The following is an 18,281-nucleotide window of genomic DNA, read 5'->3' on the forward strand; positions in this document are numbered from 1 at the left end:
ATTTTGAATTTTATTCCCTTTTAATTAAATAAACAACTGTAGACATATATGGCCCCCTGTGGCTCGTGGTGGCCTTTGGGCATTTGCTTCATCCCCTTGTTCATGTTGCACAGTGCTCTTCATTGTTATCGAGCCTAGAGCAATAATTCCTAACTGCACCTGCTAGTTTGTGAGTTTTCTCATCTCCTCATGGAGCTCCTAACAGTTCAGGAGGTGCGGGATCTAATCCGTTGCAGAGATATTATAACCATCTGCATGCTGTAGCTGATATATATTAATATATCTATGTCATTGTTGCTTTTCTTAGGAAGGGGTTTGAAAAGGTGGAGGATATAGTTAGCGAGAGTTCCTCAGAGAGTGAGGAAGATGAAGAACCACCTGATCATCGTCAGGAAGCAAATGCCGATTTGCCATCTGAATATTGGCAAATTCAGAAGCTGGTGAAATATTTAAAGGTGAGGAAGAGCTTTTGTCCTCTGTTTGCAATGTTCCTTTGAAATCTTTTTCCGAAAATGTATATTCTTCTTCCACGTTTATTATGTTGCATTCAGATAAAGGTAGCGAGCCTCCCTGCTGTTACGTAAGGGCACCCAGAGGATGTCTGATTACCCTGAAGATAGTGAGGTCAGTCCTCGTGGAGCAACCAGGCTGCCCAGTACCATCCTCTCCCGTGGATGGGAGCAGGTGGGGAGGGACATGTGGATCACTGCAGCAGTGATTGTTCTCCCTTCCGCTTCAGCTGGATGGCGACGTGGCAGGACAAGTTCCCGTCAGTCACTGCTGTTCTACTGTAATCGCAGCTAAGATGACATGTTAAGGAATTCTGCATGTACACTTGGTGCCATCGCGTTGTCCACCTAATATGCTTGTTAGGCTTGGATTTGACAATTTTTGAAAAAGATTCACACAATTAGTAGAGTTTTAGCTTATTGTACAATTAATAAAATTAAAATATGAATAAACAAGATTTGCTTAGTAGAAACATATACAGAATTTATGTGATGTAAAAGCCCAAGCTGCGTCCAGAGATTTTTTTGTGGCTTTCATCATTTTATGCATTGCAGCATGGTGCAGTGGAAAGGGCATGCATTTTTGAAGTTGGGCTTCAGCTAAGTTCTAAGCTGTGTCATTCACTAGTCACACGGCTCTTAAAAAGTTATGGTTTTGATCTTTAATATTCTCAACCCGTGGAATGAAATTAATAATCCTGTCGGCTTATTTTAAGGAGTGAGAAACACATTTGAATCGCGTAGCATGGTGCCTGACATGTTGTAGAGGCTGAGAATATGTGGATATCTGTTGTGTAAGATAACATATGAAAATATTTGATATAACTGGTCAAAAAAAATGTTTTAGTCCCTTGAATGGGGGAGGCAGCAAGGAAAAATGACTTTCCAAAGCCCAGAATAAATATTCATTTTGATAATGGATAGTGAGTATTGGTAATTTCTAGGCCATGTCCAAAGCTGTAATTCAGAAAATGTGTAACAACATTTTGACTTAACACAAATGTTCCTTCTGCTTTGCCATGTCTTTGGTGAAATTAACCCAGGGAGTTGGCCAGGAGCTTGGTCTACTGCAGTTTCATCATATCACTGAAACTGGAAGAGACTGAAACAGGCTGTGGAAAATATACTGCATATTTAAAGATATTTATGTGACTCCTAAATTGCTAAAGGGTAATTTCCCTGTGACTTTGAGGTGATTGCAAATTGGCATGTGTAACCTATATATGCCTTTTTGCAAATTAGACAAAAAGCCATCTCTAGATGTATCCAGTGTTGGCATAGAGAGCCGAAGAGCTTTGGCTGTATGAAAACTACGCCCCCTTCCTCCAGTGGATATGGTCTCAGTCGAAATTCTCAGCATTTCTCAGAAACACTCATATGCTTTTCTGAATCCCAGATCCCAAGAAAAATTAGTCAAAATATTGGGAAAATGGGAAAGAGTATTATAATTCTTCTTTGAGAATTAGAGCTTAATAATCAGCATAGAGACATCACTGGTTCCAAGGAATCCACTGACGTTGTGGAAAGTAAGAGCAGGAAACGACAATGATTAAGGTTAAGGTGGACCTGGGAAAAAAGCAAGGAGGAGGGACGAAATTGTGAGCCATCAGTCAGCGTTGCTTGCAGCTGTTGCCATGTGATGTATGTGTGCATGGCTTTGTCTGCTAATAAGGATGAGTCATTCTTGCAAATACAAATATAAAAAGTTTATGTGCATGGTATACTTTAAACAAATCCTAAGTGGTATTCCAAAAAATAACAAATTTTGAAGGGAAAATGAGTCCTTAACTTTGTCATTTCAACCTGTGATTCTGTCATCTTGTCCAGTTTGTTAGGCGATCTGAATGTTATTTGGATACTACCCAATAATGTTTCTTGGCATTTTCCAGTGTTTGAATAGTCACTTTAAATTACAATTTGTTCTTTGTAAACACTTTAGCAGAAAAATATGCAGAGATACTCTTTTTGTAGAATAATCCGGCATGAAACCAGAAACTGACCTAAAATCAGAATTTGCAAATACAGTATCAATTCCATAGCCAAACCAAAATCAGGGCAAGCAGATAACATATTTTTATCATTATAAAAGGAAATGAGTTTATAAGAAGCAAACACAAACACTCAATTTGGTGATCCTTTTGGAAGCCTCTTAATAATTTGACCGTCAATGCAAAATGAAAGAAAATTTTTTAACATCTGGAATATTTTTCATGAAACAAAGATCAAAACTACGGGATGGGGAGCGGATGTGACTCAAGCAGTTGAGCATCCGCCTCCCACATGGGAGGTCCTGGGTGCAGTCCCACTGCCTCCTAAAGAAAAAACAGATGAGCAAACACACACACACACACACACACACACACACAACACCAAGCAGACAAAGAGTGCAAACAACGAGCAACAGACTAGGGAGCTATCTCTGAGGGGAATGGACTACTGGATAGGATGATGTTTTGCATGATTGAAATTTCACCTTAAGAATGGTATCTTATTATTAAATATTTTTGCCTTCTTTTGATTTTTAAAACGCAGTTTATTTGGCATTTATTTTGTGTTCAGGTTCCCCTATTTTAATCTTTCCTGTTACCAAATATCTATATCAGGTAGAGGCCATTTTTACGTTCTTGTAACATATAATTTTGTCACAACATATTGGTTCATAATTTTAAAACGTGTGTTTATTAATAGTTTTTCTTTTTCTAGGAAACCTCTCACATTTTTAGTACAACTATCAGAAAATGATTCACTGTTTATTATGGTCCCTCATTATTCTCTAAAATACATTTCCCTCTTTCCTGTGCCCTCCGAAACTGAGTGCCTGCAAATAAAGGTGAGTGGCACTGGAAAAAAAACAACAACACATTTTAAAAAAGGATATTAGGAAAAATACAAAATAACTTATGACTTGTGGAATTCCTGGGATTCATGGGAATTCTGTTTTTTTATTCCTGAGTCTTGGAGATTGGTACCTATTGAGAATTTGGAGACACTGGCGCAGAGCACAGGCTGATTTCAGGGCTCACCCCGCACCTACCTGAGGCACGCGGCACGTCGCAGCCCGGCGGTCGCCATGCCGGCTGGGAGATTCGGGAGGCCTGCCCGACAGCACCTCTGCTCCTCGACCGAGCCCCCAGGTGGCCTGGAGCTCCCTCTCTGTCAGCTCTTCAAATGAACGCCATCAAGTGAGGGGAAGTGGCTGCGGAGAACTTTGCCACCCACTGCCATCTCCGTGGTGGAGTGACTTGAGCCCGACAGGAGCTTGGGGTCCTGGACCTGGCCTTTTGGGAGAAGAATTGGGAGCCGTCATTGCTGATCCAAAAGTCCTGATCCTATTTCAGTAGTAAAAGGAAACAGAGTCAAAGGGGCCCCAACATAAAACGGGCCATGAGCAGAATCATGGAGGACTCAAGCAAGGTATTTGGTGTTGAAAAGACTTGAGTTGAGCTGGAGTTCTGCCACGGATTAGCTCAGTGGCCTTGGGTGGCCTGACCTCTCTATGCTTCAGTTTCCTCATTGGTCAAGATGGGAAAATAAAAGTTCTCGTATTTTAGAATTGCTATGAATAGTAAGTGAAATATAACACATGTAAAGTGCTTAGCAGAAAGTACTCAAAAACTGTTGGCAATAATTATTTTTATCGTCTTACTGTTACAGAAAATCTATAGGCCACGGAGTCCTATTGACTTGCTCAATTTTTGCTTTAGGCTTTTGAACAACCAACAGAGGGAAAGACAGTGAGTTCAAAGACACTCTCCTAAGGTTGAAATAACTCAGTTGCTGATGAGCGTAACTTATCCCGGTGCTAAGAGCCAAAAGAATTTTCTCCCTGTGGGCTTAATGGGGCAGAGGCTGTGTGAGGTAATGAAAAAGATCCTTGGTTAATGTCCTCCCAGTGAACATAGCAGAGTTTCTCGTAATAGTCTCATTAGTGAATAACTATCTAGAGTTTTTCAGCTATTTAGGATAAGTCCATGTAGTATTAAGCCAAAAGAGATGCACCATTTCTGTCCCAGAACAGCTAAGGAAAATGTTTATTGATGAAGTGCTACTTAAGCTTGCACAAGTTACTCGTCAATAAATCATGTGCAAATGTGATACTTTTGGCCAGACAGTAAATTTCTTGGAATTCTTATAGTTCCCATAGGTAAATATTCTTAACATAGCCAATAAAAAGAAAAAGTATATCTACGAATGAGTTCAAGGTTTTTAACACAGATAAATGTTTTATATGGAGACACAAAAGGATGCTAAAGGTCTGTGACTTGCATATTTGAGCGTCTCTAGGTAATCTCAAAATAAAAGCAACTGACATTTTCATTTATAAAAGTATCCCTTAAATGTGGACTTAAAATAGTAGAGAAATGTTAATGTTGATCTGACTTTCTACTTACCATTTTCCAAGCAGTGCCATGTCTATGATTGTTGAAAAAATTTGATGAGCTCATTAATATCCCAACAGTCAATGAACTACAGCTTATTATTTATCCAGAGCTATGAGCTCAGATCTTGGCACCTAAGCAAAGGGAGTTTGCATTTAATTATTTGGCTTTGACGTACGCTCATTTCAACTTGTAAGTTTTATATATTCTTTTAATCTGGCTCTTTAGAAACAATTTAATTTTCTAAATTAATGACTCCATTGCATTTTTGCTTGCCAACCTTCCAGTTTCTTTTTTTGACCCTAGCTAATGGCTTGATATCCTAATTTCAAATGAAGCAGTAAAGCTTCTTTCAGCTGCCTTATTGACAAGTACTTAGAGTCAGCCTTCTGCTGTGGTTATGTTTGAAGCTGTCTGTCTTGTCAGCCACTCCATGAGTCGAGGGGCCATTTAAATTCACTCCAGTATCTTCCAGGGTGTTTTGCTAATGAACCCAGCTTTACCCTTCACCCCTTGCCCAGATGGTGTGAGCCAGTGTCCCCCCTCTGAGCCATGTTCATCCCACGCCCATGCCTTCCTCTGCCTTCTCTTGCTCCCCTCTTTTCTCCTTTCCCTGCTCCGTTTTTGGCTATAGATATAATATTGTATCGCTGCATTTGCTAGCTTTATGTGGATATTCTTTTCTCCCCTGGCCAGGACTACTTCAAAATCTTGCAGTTAAAATGTTTAGCTTGTGCTCCTTTCCAATGATTAGGGGAAACGGTTTGCTAATTTGTATGCACTCATTCGATGAGTCTCACTAAAAAATTCAGTAAAATTTCTGAGTAAGGTATGTGAAGGACTCCTTTGTGAAATATAATAGGAGAGCTGAAGGATTTCTTTTCTTTTGAAATGTGGACTGATGAGTCACAAGTCTTATATCATAAATTAATGCAAGGGGGTCAGGTGAAGGTAAAGCCGGATAAACTGTCGATAGGTCATAAGCCTAAGTGGAGCTGCACCTTGTACATGTTTGTGTTCGTGAACATGAAGGATGTATTTCTGGACCCAATTGAAAGCCTGCTGAAATCCACTTTTATGTGAATTGGAGGTAGATTGGGTGTGGAATTTAATATTATAGGATCAGTAAGTCCAAGACAGACCAGGGCGGTGCCACGGATGCCGTGGGCCAGCTTTTCGGGGGTTTGGTGGGATCTCGGTTAGCTAGCACCAAGCTTCCGTCACTTGGCATTTCCCCTGCGGTTGCCACTTGAGGCTCCACGTTCAGCTGGGGCGCTGTCACTCCTCCAAGGGTGGCGTGGCCGCCCTGCCTCCTGCAGCTGGTCCTTGCTGGCAAGGTGGGGGCTCTGGGAAAGCAGGTGCATGAGGAAATGCTGGCATAACATGCCGCCGTGGCATGCTGATGGCCGCCTGCCTGGTGGGCTCGGTCCACCGTTCCACAGTGCAGGCGCAGAAGCTAAGTAATCACTAGTGGGGTGGGGGGGCAGGGTGTGGGTCAAGGTGACAGGCGAGTGCACTTTCCGGACAGTTCACCTGTCAGGGCCACCGAGGCTTGGTCTGGGCCAGAGAAGTCACAGAGGCGGACACTCAGGGACACCCGGGGCAGGCTGCGTGTGGCTCCCGGACCTGATGTGTCTGCCGTCACTTTCCATGGATTTGGGACTCAAGCTGGGCCCGGGCTGCGAATTAGCCCCGGTTCCTCCTAAATAGATTGTCCCAGATAGAGCGACAACAGTTGACCCAGAAGCACCCACGGATGCAGCCTGTGAATTTAATACAAGTAAAGGATACAGCCTCCCCCACCCAGCCAGAGCAGGAGGCCCAAGACCACCTCTGCCTGGAGAGTGAGCTTGCCTGGCCGTGACCCTCCTCGAGCCCACACTTGGAGCTCGCCGGTCAAGCCGGGCGTCCCTGCAGGTGCCCCCTTCTCGCGGGGCCTTGTGCCGTGTCGCCTGCCCGCTTGCGGGGCTGAGTCCTGGGTGGCAAGCCCAGCTCCTTCCCCAGCACCTGCAGTAGCGGAGGGACGGAGGGACGTGGGGTCAGGTCCCACGGCCATTCCCCAGGTGCACCTCCTCTCTGAGGGACGCCTGCTTTGGCACCTGGACCTTTGCGGAGAGTCCAGCGGGGGAGCAGGGAGCGTCAGGGCGAGAGCACTGACCTAGAAAGATGAAGCCAGCAGCAGGTGGACACTGGAATTGTCCCGAATGACATTGCGGTGACAGATGCAGGCCATCATACATTTTGTCAAAACCTATAAAAATGTGCGGTTGACAGTGTAAACTATAATGTAAACTGTAGACCGTGGTTAGTGACAATGCTTCGAAATGTGTTCATCAATTGCAACAGTGTACCATCGTGATGGAGGATGTTGTTAATGGGGAAAAGTGTGTGTATGGAGGGAGTGTATGGGAATCCCCCTATATTTTCCATGTATCATTTATGGAATTTAAAGCTTCTTTAAAATAAAGATATATATGCAACTAAAAAAAACCTGAAGATCATTACTTATAAAACATAAAAGCAAACAAACAAAAAAACCAAAGTGAATCTGCAGGGGAGGAGATAGCAGGCCGGTGATGGGGTTGTGTGGGCAGAGAAGGGTGTGTTGGGGACTTGGAACAGGCCGTCCTTGGAGGCTGCAAAGAAATGGCCAAGAAGGCCAGCCAGCATAGGGAGGGCTTGGTTTGGGCAGATTACATTTAGAGGAGAGAGTGAAACACCCCAATAGAAAAGCCCGTGTGACTGTTGGGAACGAAGGACCAGAGCTGAAATTCTTCACGGTAAATGAGATCGGTTTTGGAAGCTGTGAGAATTAATGGACAGTAGAGGGGCCACGGGGACCTGCCTTTGTCTTTTATTCATTATGTAACATGACTTCTTCCCAGCTAGTCAGAAAGTACCTGTCTCTTGAGTTAAGTTCACTCAGGCAATATTTCTGGATAAAAATTTCTATGTTAACAGTCTCTCTTTAGTTTGCTACCTTGCAAACAAATTGCTTCTTTTTTTTTTTAAAGGTTGTTTGTTTTTTAGATTTATTTCCCTCCCCTTCCCTCCACTTCTCTTCCCTCTCCTCCAAGTTGTCTGCTCTCTGTGTCCATTCGCTGTGTGTTCTGTGTCCATTTGCATTCTTGTCAGCAGCACTGGGAATCTGTGTCTCTTTTTATTGCATCATTTTGCCGCGCGTCAGCTCTCTGTGTGTGCGGCACCATTCCTGGGCAGGCTGCACTGGCCGGCTCTCCTTACGGGGCACACTCCTTGCCTGTGGGGCTCTCCTATGTGGGGGACACCCCTGCGTGGCAGGGCACTCCTTGCATATCAGCACTGCACATGGGTCAGCCCACCACACAGGTCAGGAGGCCCTGGGTTCGAACCCATGTGGTAGGGGAACGCTCTATCAGTTGAGCCAAGTCCGCATCCCCAAATTGCTTCTTTAACCTTTTTTCCCCCCATCTTTAAGGAAGTAATTTTATGCATCTAGTTTAATTACAGGATGGTGAATGATTAGGAAAGTTTGATGCAAAATAGGAAAAATGCCTATTTTTAAAGTAAGTTCCCTCCCCAAAGCTCCTATGCAGCTTTCAGTTCTGCTGCAATGACTCTGAGGGACGAGCTTGAAGACTGGGGGATGCTGGGCGTTCCCCTGCAAATCCGCAGGTGCACCCCTGGCCTGCTGGTCAGAGCAGGGCAACCAGGAGTACTTGCCTCTTAGGGGATGGTAAGGATAAGCTCTGCGGGGCCTCAGCACAGGCAAGAGCTGGTGGAGGTGGCGGGGGGCAGGCACCACCCAGCTTCCCACACACACACTAATTTTCACCCTCCCCCAGATGAAACGACGATGGGTAGCAGCTGCTTTGTTTTTTCCATATGATCAAATTCATAAAATATTGGTGTTCATTTCACCTTTCCCACCAGCCAGGGAGTTCGGCTAGTTATTCTTCCACTCTCGTTATCAATCCACAAATTCAGAATTTTCAGGCCATGGAGGGTGAAGTTTCTGGGAGTCCCCCAGGGTAGCAGGGAGCAGTCCTGTGACATCCGCAGGTGGCCCTGAGGGAAGCACCACGGCAGGGATCCTCCTGGACCTTCCCGGCATGGGTTTCCTCTCTGGACGGGGAGCAGTCCTCGGGCTCGATCCCCTGTGCTGCAGACGCCTTTTGAGGGGCTTGGTTCCCTCGCGACCACCCGTGCACGACTGGTTAAAAATGCCCCAGAAAACCGAAATGGGTCCAAGCGCTCTTCTAAGTGGAAACTGGAAGTTATACGTGATTTTTCATCCGGGGGATTTGATGCCCTTTACAGTTCATTACAGTTAATTAAATTCCTTTCCCATGACACCGGCATTGGGGATGGAGAGGCAGGTAGCATTACCCTCGTCTCATTGGTGGAAAAGCTGAGAAGTCCTTCGCTGCAGGCCACACAGGCGGTGGCCGCCCGCCCGGGCCCCCGGCCAGGCTTGCGCCTTTATTGCCCTTTGCCTGGTTCTCTGTCCCACCGAGAGAAGAATTCAGGACCCCCAGGCCCACAGACCTTGCTGTTGTCCCTTCGTGTCTTCTCCTTGAGTTGTTTTGCTTCATTAGAGTAAAAGCCTCATTAAACAGGGGGCACATCTTGTGGGGGATTTCAACCTGGTTTCTGGAAGGCAGTATTAGAATATGCTCTTTCGCTTAAAGAGATGAAGACAGATGGGATCACACAGTGTTTTTCTTGGTGAAAAGAGTCTTTTGAAAATGGGAAACAATGTTCACTGTGTACACACCCAAATAAACTTCAGTGCCGTGACATTGATGTGAATTAATTTTAAAAAAAAATCAACTGTTAGAAACCATGGGATGTTTAAATTCCACCGTCCAGCAAAACTGCTATGCAGCAGCATTTGCATTTGTTTCCTTAAATAATGTAGCATAAGAAGTGAACACGTTTTAAATAGTTGCATTCCTTGAAATGTGTGTTACCTGTGTGTTTATATCGTCTACGTGCAAAAAATTAGACCCCTTTTATCTTTATTACAAAGTAGACTCATTCATTCACATGGATGCTGAAACTAAATTAACTGAAGTGATATAAAATAGTATTTTCCTAATTGGCATTTGGTTTGGAATTGTTTCTTCCCCAGCCAAATGATTTATGTAATTATTTAGAATTTAATTTATTAAATGCCCCTTATTTTAAAAAGAGGCCATTTAAAATCACATCTCTATTTTGCCTGAAAATATGCCCCCAAAATGATTCATGATGGGATCAAATGACGTGCCGTTTTGAAATTTTAGAAATTTAAAATACTGCTATTAATTGTGCACAGACTAATTCAACCATGGGGCAAACTTAAAGTAGCTTCCATTTATTACCTTGCAAAAGCGCAGAGGGACAATTTATGATCTCGATTGCCTGTAGACCATGCAGCCCTCTCATTCACTCACATCCTTTAAAATCTATTCCTCAATGAAGTCAATCCAGTAAGAAGCTGCAAACTGAGATTGCATCGCCTCTAGTTGCTCTTTGCGTTACTCGGCTTTTATCGACTCGCACACCACTGGCTTCTCCTGAGAGCCGCATTTGAAGAAACAGCCCTGTAAAATGCGCCTGGGCTCGCTGATGGGATGCCTTCTAGTCTAGGCTTTTAAGGAATCCTCTCTAGTCTTGGCTTCAGGAGTAGCTGTGCTTTTCTGGGCAGCTTTATTTGTCTCTGCTCCCCTTAAAACACACTGCTCCTCTTTGCCTTGACAGCTGGGCAGCCCGGAAGGAAGTGCATGGTCCACCTCCAGCAGGTGGTCAGGCTTCATGGCCAGCCATCCTTGGCTGCCATTTTAGTTTCCTAGCCCAATATTGTCTGTGTCTTTTTTTTTTTTTTCCCTCGTCATTTATCACTTTAGCCTGTATTGCACGCTTATTTATAGGCCATCTTGAATCTTTTCTGGAACAAAATTGTGATTGAAATAATTGCAGTCACAATTTTACCTGGAGCTGCCATTAATAAATTAATACATTAACCAACGAATTTACTAATTTATTAATGAATTAATGATTAGAGTTTAGGACTTAGTTATTAGTGATACCTAGAACAAAACTAATTTGAACATCAGTTTGACTTAGCAATTGTCCACTATTTTAGTAGGAAATTGCTAGAGAACATATAAAATACTCAGTTAAAATGAATTGAGAAGGCAAGGCATTTCCCTTTGAGGGTGTCTGAAATAATGTACATTTTAGCAGTGATTTTGAAAAGGGGTGTGATGAAAAGCTAGCAAATACTAAATCCATAGGACCCAGAAAATAGTGCAATATAAAATATAAAAATCTGCTGCTTTCGGAACTTCTTAATAGGTTTGTATCTTTTTGAAGAACTTCTGAAATCCATTGACTTTTCATGCGGTTATAGGAATCGCATGGAAATATTCTTTCCAGGGCACCACCCAAATTACTGGTGGTATTCCTATTTCACTAACATTTCTGGGAAAGAAAGAAGGTGGAAAATTAGAGATCAAGGAAGTTGTATGTATTAATTTTTAAAAAGTAGCCTCAAAAGAGATTTAAGATTATATTACATGAAAGGACCGATGAAAATTACATTTAAAACAAAGTAAAGTTTGTTTTTGTCATGAAAGTAATTCATATTCATTAAAGAAAAATACAGAAAAGTTGCAGAAATAAAAGCACCCACAATTCTCCCAATGATAATAATCATGGATGACATATAGGTTACATAAATTTATATATAATGGCACAATTTAAGTGTATTTGCAATTTGCAATAATACAGTATATGTGATATTGTATCTAGTTCTTTTTTAAAGATTAACATCATAATAAGCATTGGAAATGATTTTAAAAAGGAGTAATTGTGTGGATATAAAAACTATTTAATCCATAAAAGATGGATTAGATTAACCCCTTAGTGAAAGTAAGTATGAATGTTAATTTCTGAAAAGAATTTAGTCCTTTTGTAGAATGAAGTGTGACTTCCCCTACTGCCCATAACCCTGAGTGTGATTTTCATGACACCAATGCTTCTGGGCCTTCCTGATCTTTTCAGAGATCCAGAGTTGGGGTTCAAATAGTATAAAATGATAATTTTTAAAATATTTGAGCTTTAAAACTTCCTTGCCCTTGGACAGGGATAAATAGGTAAGAGTGGAGAAAAAGTTGAGTAAAGAAAATTAAATGAGTATGATAACACAGTATTACAGGCTCATACCTGTTTACTTAGCATTTACTCCCCTGGAAACCATATTCTAGATTCTGGCTCTATGAGTTTGCTTATTCTAATCATTTCATATCAGTGAGATCACACAATATTTATCCTTATGGTCTAGCTTCTTTCACTCAACATGATGTCTTCAAGTGTCATCCATGTTGTTGCATGTATCAGAACTTCATTCCTCTTTTTTTTAATGTTCTTTTTATTAATTTTTTTCTCCCCACCCCCTTGTTGTTTGTACTTGCTGTGTGCTGTGTCGTTAGGAGGCACCAGGAACTGAACCTAGGACCTCCAGTGTGGGAGGGCGGCACCTAATCACTTGAGCCACCTCCATTCCCTGCTTTGTTTGCCTCTCATTATATTTTTTTCTTCTTGTGTGTCTTGTTGCATCATCTTGTTGTGGCAGCTTGCCACTCCTGCCCATCATGCCAGCTCACTGTCTTCTTTAGGAGGCACCACACATTGAACCATGGACCTCCCATGTAGTAGGTGGGAGCTCAGTCACCTGAGCCACATCTGTTTCCCAGACCTTTATTCTTTTTAGTCAAACAATATTACATTGGTTATACCCCATTTTGTTTATCCATTCATTGATTATTTTTGGCAACTGTGAATAATACCACTATAAATATCAAATTAGCTGTTTTAGTGCCTGCTTTCAATTCTTTTGGGTAATATATACCTTGAAGTGGGTTGCTGGGTCATATGATATTTCTATACATAATTTTCTGAGGAAACATCAAACTGTCTTCCACAACAGCTACACCATTTTACATTCCCATCAGCAATAAATGAGTGTTCCAATTTCTCTTCATCCTCTCCCACACTTGTAATTTCCCGCTTTTTAAAATAATAGCCATTCTAGTAGGTATGTAATGATATCTCATTGCAGTTTTAATTTTCATTACCCTAATGGCTAGTGATGTTAAATATCTTTTCATGTGCTTTATGGCCATTTGTATATCGTTTTTGGAGAAATGCCTATTCAAGTTTTTGCCCAGTTTTTAATTGGGTTGCTTGTTTTTTTTGTTGTTGTTTTTGAGTATAAGGATTTCTTTATATATTCTGATATATGCCTTATCAGATGTGTGGTTTCCAAATATTTTCTCCCATTGTGTTGGTTGTCATTTTACTTTCATGATAATGTCCTCTGATACACAAAACCTTTTTAATTTTGATGAGGTTCCTGCTACCAATTTTTTCTTCTGTTGCTTGTGCTTTGGGTAACCATTGCCTAACACAAGGTCCTGAAGATGCTTCCCTACATTTTCTTCCAGGAGTTTGATAGTTCTGGCTATTCTCTTTAGATCTTTGATCCATTTTGAATTGATTTTTGTATTACGGTGTGAGGTAGCGGTCCAACTTTCATTCTTTTGTATATAGATATCAGAATTTTCCAGCACTATGTGTTGAAGCAACCATTCTTTCCCAGTTGAGTGGAACTGGCACACTTGTCAAAAATCATTTCGCTACAAATATGAGGGTGGATTTAGCAATTCAGAGCCCTTTACCCTTCCATATAAATTTGATGATTGACTTTTCCATTTCTGCAAAGAAGGTTGTTGGAATTTTTATGGGGATTTGTGTTGAATTTGTAAATCGCTTTGGGTTGAATTGACTTGCTAACAATATTTAATCTTCCAGTCCAATCACACAGAAGGTCCTTCCATTTATTTAGGTATTCTTTGATTTCTTTTAGCAATGTTTTATAGTTTTTTGTGTGTTCAAAACCTTTACATCTTTGGTTAGATATTCCTAGATATTTGATTCATTTAGTGGCTATTGAAATGGATTATTTTTTCTTGATTTCTTCTTTTGATTGTACATTACTAGTGTTTAGAAACACTACTGATTTTGAGGTGTTGTCTTTGTACTCCGCCACTTTATTGAATTCATTTATTAGTTCTAGTAGCTCGTGGTGGGTTTTTAAGGACTTTAAAAAATTTATAGGATAATATCATCTACAAATAGGGAAAGGTTTATGTCTTCCTTTCTGATTTAGATGCCTTTTTTTCCTTGCCTAATTGCTCTAGCTAGAACTTTCAATACAACATTGAATAACAGTGGTAACAGTGGGCATCCTTGTCTCGTTCCTGGTCTTAGAGGGGAAGCTTCAGTTTTAAACCATTAAGTAGTATGTTAGCTGTGAGGTTTTTCATATATTCTGTTTATTATGTTGAGGAAGTTTCCTCCTATTCCTAGTTTCTAAGTGTTTTTTATCAAGAAAGGGTGCTGGTAAACAGTTTTGTCTTAGAATTTACACCTAAAGCACGAGCAGCAAAAGAAAAAAATAGATAAATGGTACCTCCTAAAAGTTAAAAACTTTTGTGTATCAAAGAACTTTGTCATGAAAGTGAAAAGGCAGCATACTCAATGGGAGAAAATACTTGGAAACCACATATCTTATATGAGTTTAATATCTAGAATATATAAAGAAATCCTACAGCTCAACAATAAAAAGACAAATAACACAATTAAAAATGGGCAATAGACTTGAATAGGCATTTCTCCAAAGAGGATATACAAATGGGTAAAAAGCACATAAAAAGATGCTCAACATCACTAGCTATTAGGGAAATGCAAATTAAATCTTCAAAGAAGTATCATTACACACCTACTAGAATGGCTATTTAAAAAAAACAACAGAAAATTACAAGTGTTGGAGAGGATGTGGAGAAATAGGAACACTCATTGATTACTGTTGGCAATGTAAAATGGTGCAGAACTGTTGTGGAAGATAGTTTGGTAGTTCCTCAGGAAGCTAAAAATAGAATTCCCACATGACTTGGCTATCCTGTTACTAGGTATATATTCAGAATAACTGAAAACAGGGACTTGGACAGATATTTTCACACTGATGTTCATAGCAGCATTATTCACAATTGCCAAAATCAGAAGCAACCCATGTCTAGCAACCAATGAATGGATAAACAAAATGTGGTATATATTCATACATGCAATGGAATATTATTCATCTATAAAAAGGAATGCGACAGCATGGGATGAAACTTGAGGACATTATGCTGAGTGAAATAAGCTAGACACAAAAGGGCAAATATTGTATAATCTCAATGATATGATTTGCTAATTATAATAAGCAAATTCTTAGAGTTAAATCTAGAATATAGGTTACCAAGGGATGGATTGGGGGTAAAAATGGGGAGATGATGTTTAATTTGTATAGAATTTCTACTTAAGTTGATTATAAAGGTTTGGAAATGGATGGCGGTTATGGTTGTACATTATTTTGAGTGCAGTTAACCATGCTGAATTAGGTACATGAATGCAGTTGAAAGGGGAAGTTTTGGGTCATGTATATTACTAGAATGAAAGCTAAAAGACTAAAATATGTAGTGACAGAAAGCAGGTCAGCAGGTGCATGGGATCAGAGAGCAGTGAGAATTGCCTGGAGAGGGGTACAAGGAACTTGTTCTGCATATTGATTATGTTTATGATTATAAAAAGTGCATACATTTGTTAAAACTCATAAATGTACACTTAAATGGGTGTATTAAAATATCTTTTAGGAAAAAAACTATTAAATTTTACCCATCTTTGACCATGAGAAATAAAATTCCTTTTCTGGGAAAAAAAAAAAAGAAATAAAGGATTCTGGATTTTGTCAAGTGCCTTTTCTATCTCCTGCATTATTGAGATGATTATGTGTTTTTTCCCTCCTTCATTCTGTTAATGTCGTGTATTACATTAATTGATTTTCTTATGTTGAATCACACTTCCTTACATCAGATAAATTCCACTTGATCATGGTGTGTAATTGTTTTTAATGTGCTGTTGGATTCAGTTTGCTAGTATTTTGTTGACAGTTTTTGTATCCATATTCATAAGAGATATTAGTCTCTAGCTTTCATTTCTGGTGGTATTAGTATATGGTTTTGGCATGAGGGTAATGTTGGCCTCATATTATGAATTAGGGAATGTTCCCGCCTCTTCAATTTTTGGGAAGAGTTTGAGTAGGATTGTTGTTAATTCTTGCAGTGTTTGATAAAATTCCCCTGTGAAGCCATTTCTGAAACCCGTGTGTCCTTTCTTTTTCATCATTTGTCTAGCTAAAGGTTTGTCAATTTTATAGATTTTATTGATCTTTTGATTGAACCAACTTTGGGTTTTGCTGTTTCTCTCTATTGCTTTTTATTCTCTACTTCCTTTATCTCTACTCTCATCTTGGTATTTCCTTTCTTCTGCTCACTTTGGGTTTAGTCTGCTCCTATTTTTCTAGGCGTTCTAGTTTTGCTAAGTTTGGGGAATTTTCTGTCATTATTTCTTTGAATATTCCTTTTGCCCCTTTGTCTCTTTCTTGTCCTTCTGCTGCCCACTCCCACCCCCATGGTTTATTGATACACTTGGTGGTGTCTCGGAGGTCTCATGGCTAATTTTGTTTTGTATAATTATTTTTCTTTCTGCTTCTCGGCTTGACTCATTTCAGTTGTCTTGTCTTCAAGTTCTCTGATTCTTTTGTCTGCCAACTTCAATCTGCTGTTGAAACACGCTTGAGAACTTTTCAATTAATTATTGTTTGTCTTCAACTTCAGTAGTTCTGCTTTATTCCTTTTAAAAATTTCTATGTCATTTTTGAAATTCAAGTATTGTTCATTCACTGGTTTCCTGATAGCCTGTAGTTCTTTCTTTTGTTTTCCTTCATCTCCTTGAGTATGTTGAAGGTCTTTTTTTTTAAGATTTATTTATATTTTCTCTGCCCCTCCCCGCTGCTGACTGTTCTCTGTGTCCATTCCCTGTGTGTTCTTCTGTGTCCACTTGCATTCTTGTCATGTGGCACCAGGAATCTGTCACTTTTTTTGTTGCGTCATCTTGCTGCGTCAGCTCTCCATGTGTGTGGCACCACTCCTGGGCAGGCTGTGCTTTTTTTTGCGTTGGGTGGCTCTCCTTGTGGAGCACACTCCTTGAGCATGGGGCACCCCTGTGTGGCATGGCACTCCTTGCACATGGCAGCACTGTGCGTGGGCCAGCTCACCACATGGGTCAGGAGGCCCTGGGTATCGAACCCTGGACCCTCCATATGGTAGGCGGCCGCTCTGTCAGTTGAGCCACAACTGCTTCCTGATCATTTCTTTGTATGGTACGCTCCTAGTCTGGTTGTCTTTGTTGATGTTTCCTGGATTTTTACTTCTTCCTCTGAATGGGCCATTATTTCCTGTTTGTGTGTAATCTTTTTTGCCCGCTGTACATTTTAATATTTTAAAAATGTTAACTCTTGTATTTATTCCCCTGAGACGTCTGTTTCTTGAGTTTGTAACCAGCTTGTGATACGATAGATTTTCTTGAGTGTCTAGAGCTAACAAAACGAAGCAAATCTAAGCAAAACTACCATCCACCGCCTTTGCACGTTGGCCTTGCTGGGCTGGAGCTCTTGGTCAGCGTTCGGCCCTCCTATCTGGAAGGCCAGCCCCGGGCGAAGGCCAAGTACAGGTGCTCCCCGTCTTTTCTGGGCCTGTGTCTTGTCCTAGGCTCATGCTTGCTAGTGGCCTCAGGAGTTCCCCTGTTGACAGGAGTTTGAAGGCCCCCTCTGCTTCCCCTGAAACAGAGCTCCCTCTCCTGGGTGTGCCACCGCAGGACTTAAAGCAGTAAGCCTTTGCCCCAGGCCATCCACCTCAATCGGTTCTTGTATTGCTGTTTTTTTTTGTTTTTTAATTATTTTACCTTTTTTTTTTTTTTGAGATACATAGATCACACAAAATGTTACATTAAAAAATATGAGGTTCCCATATACCCCACATCCCACTCCCACTCCTCCCACATCAATAACCTCTTTGATCGTTGTGGCACATTCACTGCATTTGATGAGTACATTTCAGAGCACTGCTGCACCGTATGGATTATAGTTTACATTGTAGTTCAAACTCTCCCCCGGTCCATTCAGTGAGCTATGGCAGGATATATAATGTCCAGCATCTGTCCCTGCAATACCATCCAGGACATCCCCAAGTCCCGAAAATGCCCCCATGTCACACCTCTTCTTCCCTCTCCCTGCCCTCAGCAACTCCCGTGGCCACTGGGGGGCTAGAGTTGGGAGGAGGGGTCAGATGGTCCAAGGAATTGGGGAGGGGGTTGGGGAGAGCAGGTGAAACCGGGAGATTGTCTGGTAGGTGGTTAAAACTACACTGCTGTTTAAAAATAATATGTCGTCTCTGTGAGAATCACTGCTCCTCGCCCATTCCTGATA

General features: G+C 41.1%; 1 protein-coding gene across 1 annotated transcript in view; it reads left to right on the plus strand.

Annotated features, from left to right (window-relative positions):
• The window catches only part of ODAD2 (outer dynein arm docking complex subunit 2), a 171,055-nt gene that overhangs the window by 31,688 nt on the left and 121,086 nt on the right, over positions 1 to 18,281 (plus strand). The window contains exon 11 of the mRNA XM_058297773.2: positions 308 to 455. Within this exon, the coding sequence (XP_058153756.1) occupies positions 308 to 455 (148 nt within the window). The remainder of the gene's footprint in view (positions 1 to 307; positions 456 to 18,281) is intronic.

Source organism: Dasypus novemcinctus, chromosome 5 (assembly GCF_030445035.2).
Source record: "Dasypus novemcinctus isolate mDasNov1 chromosome 5, mDasNov1.1.hap2, whole genome shotgun sequence".
Taxonomy (NCBI): Eukaryota; Metazoa; Chordata; class Mammalia; order Cingulata; family Dasypodidae; genus Dasypus; species Dasypus novemcinctus.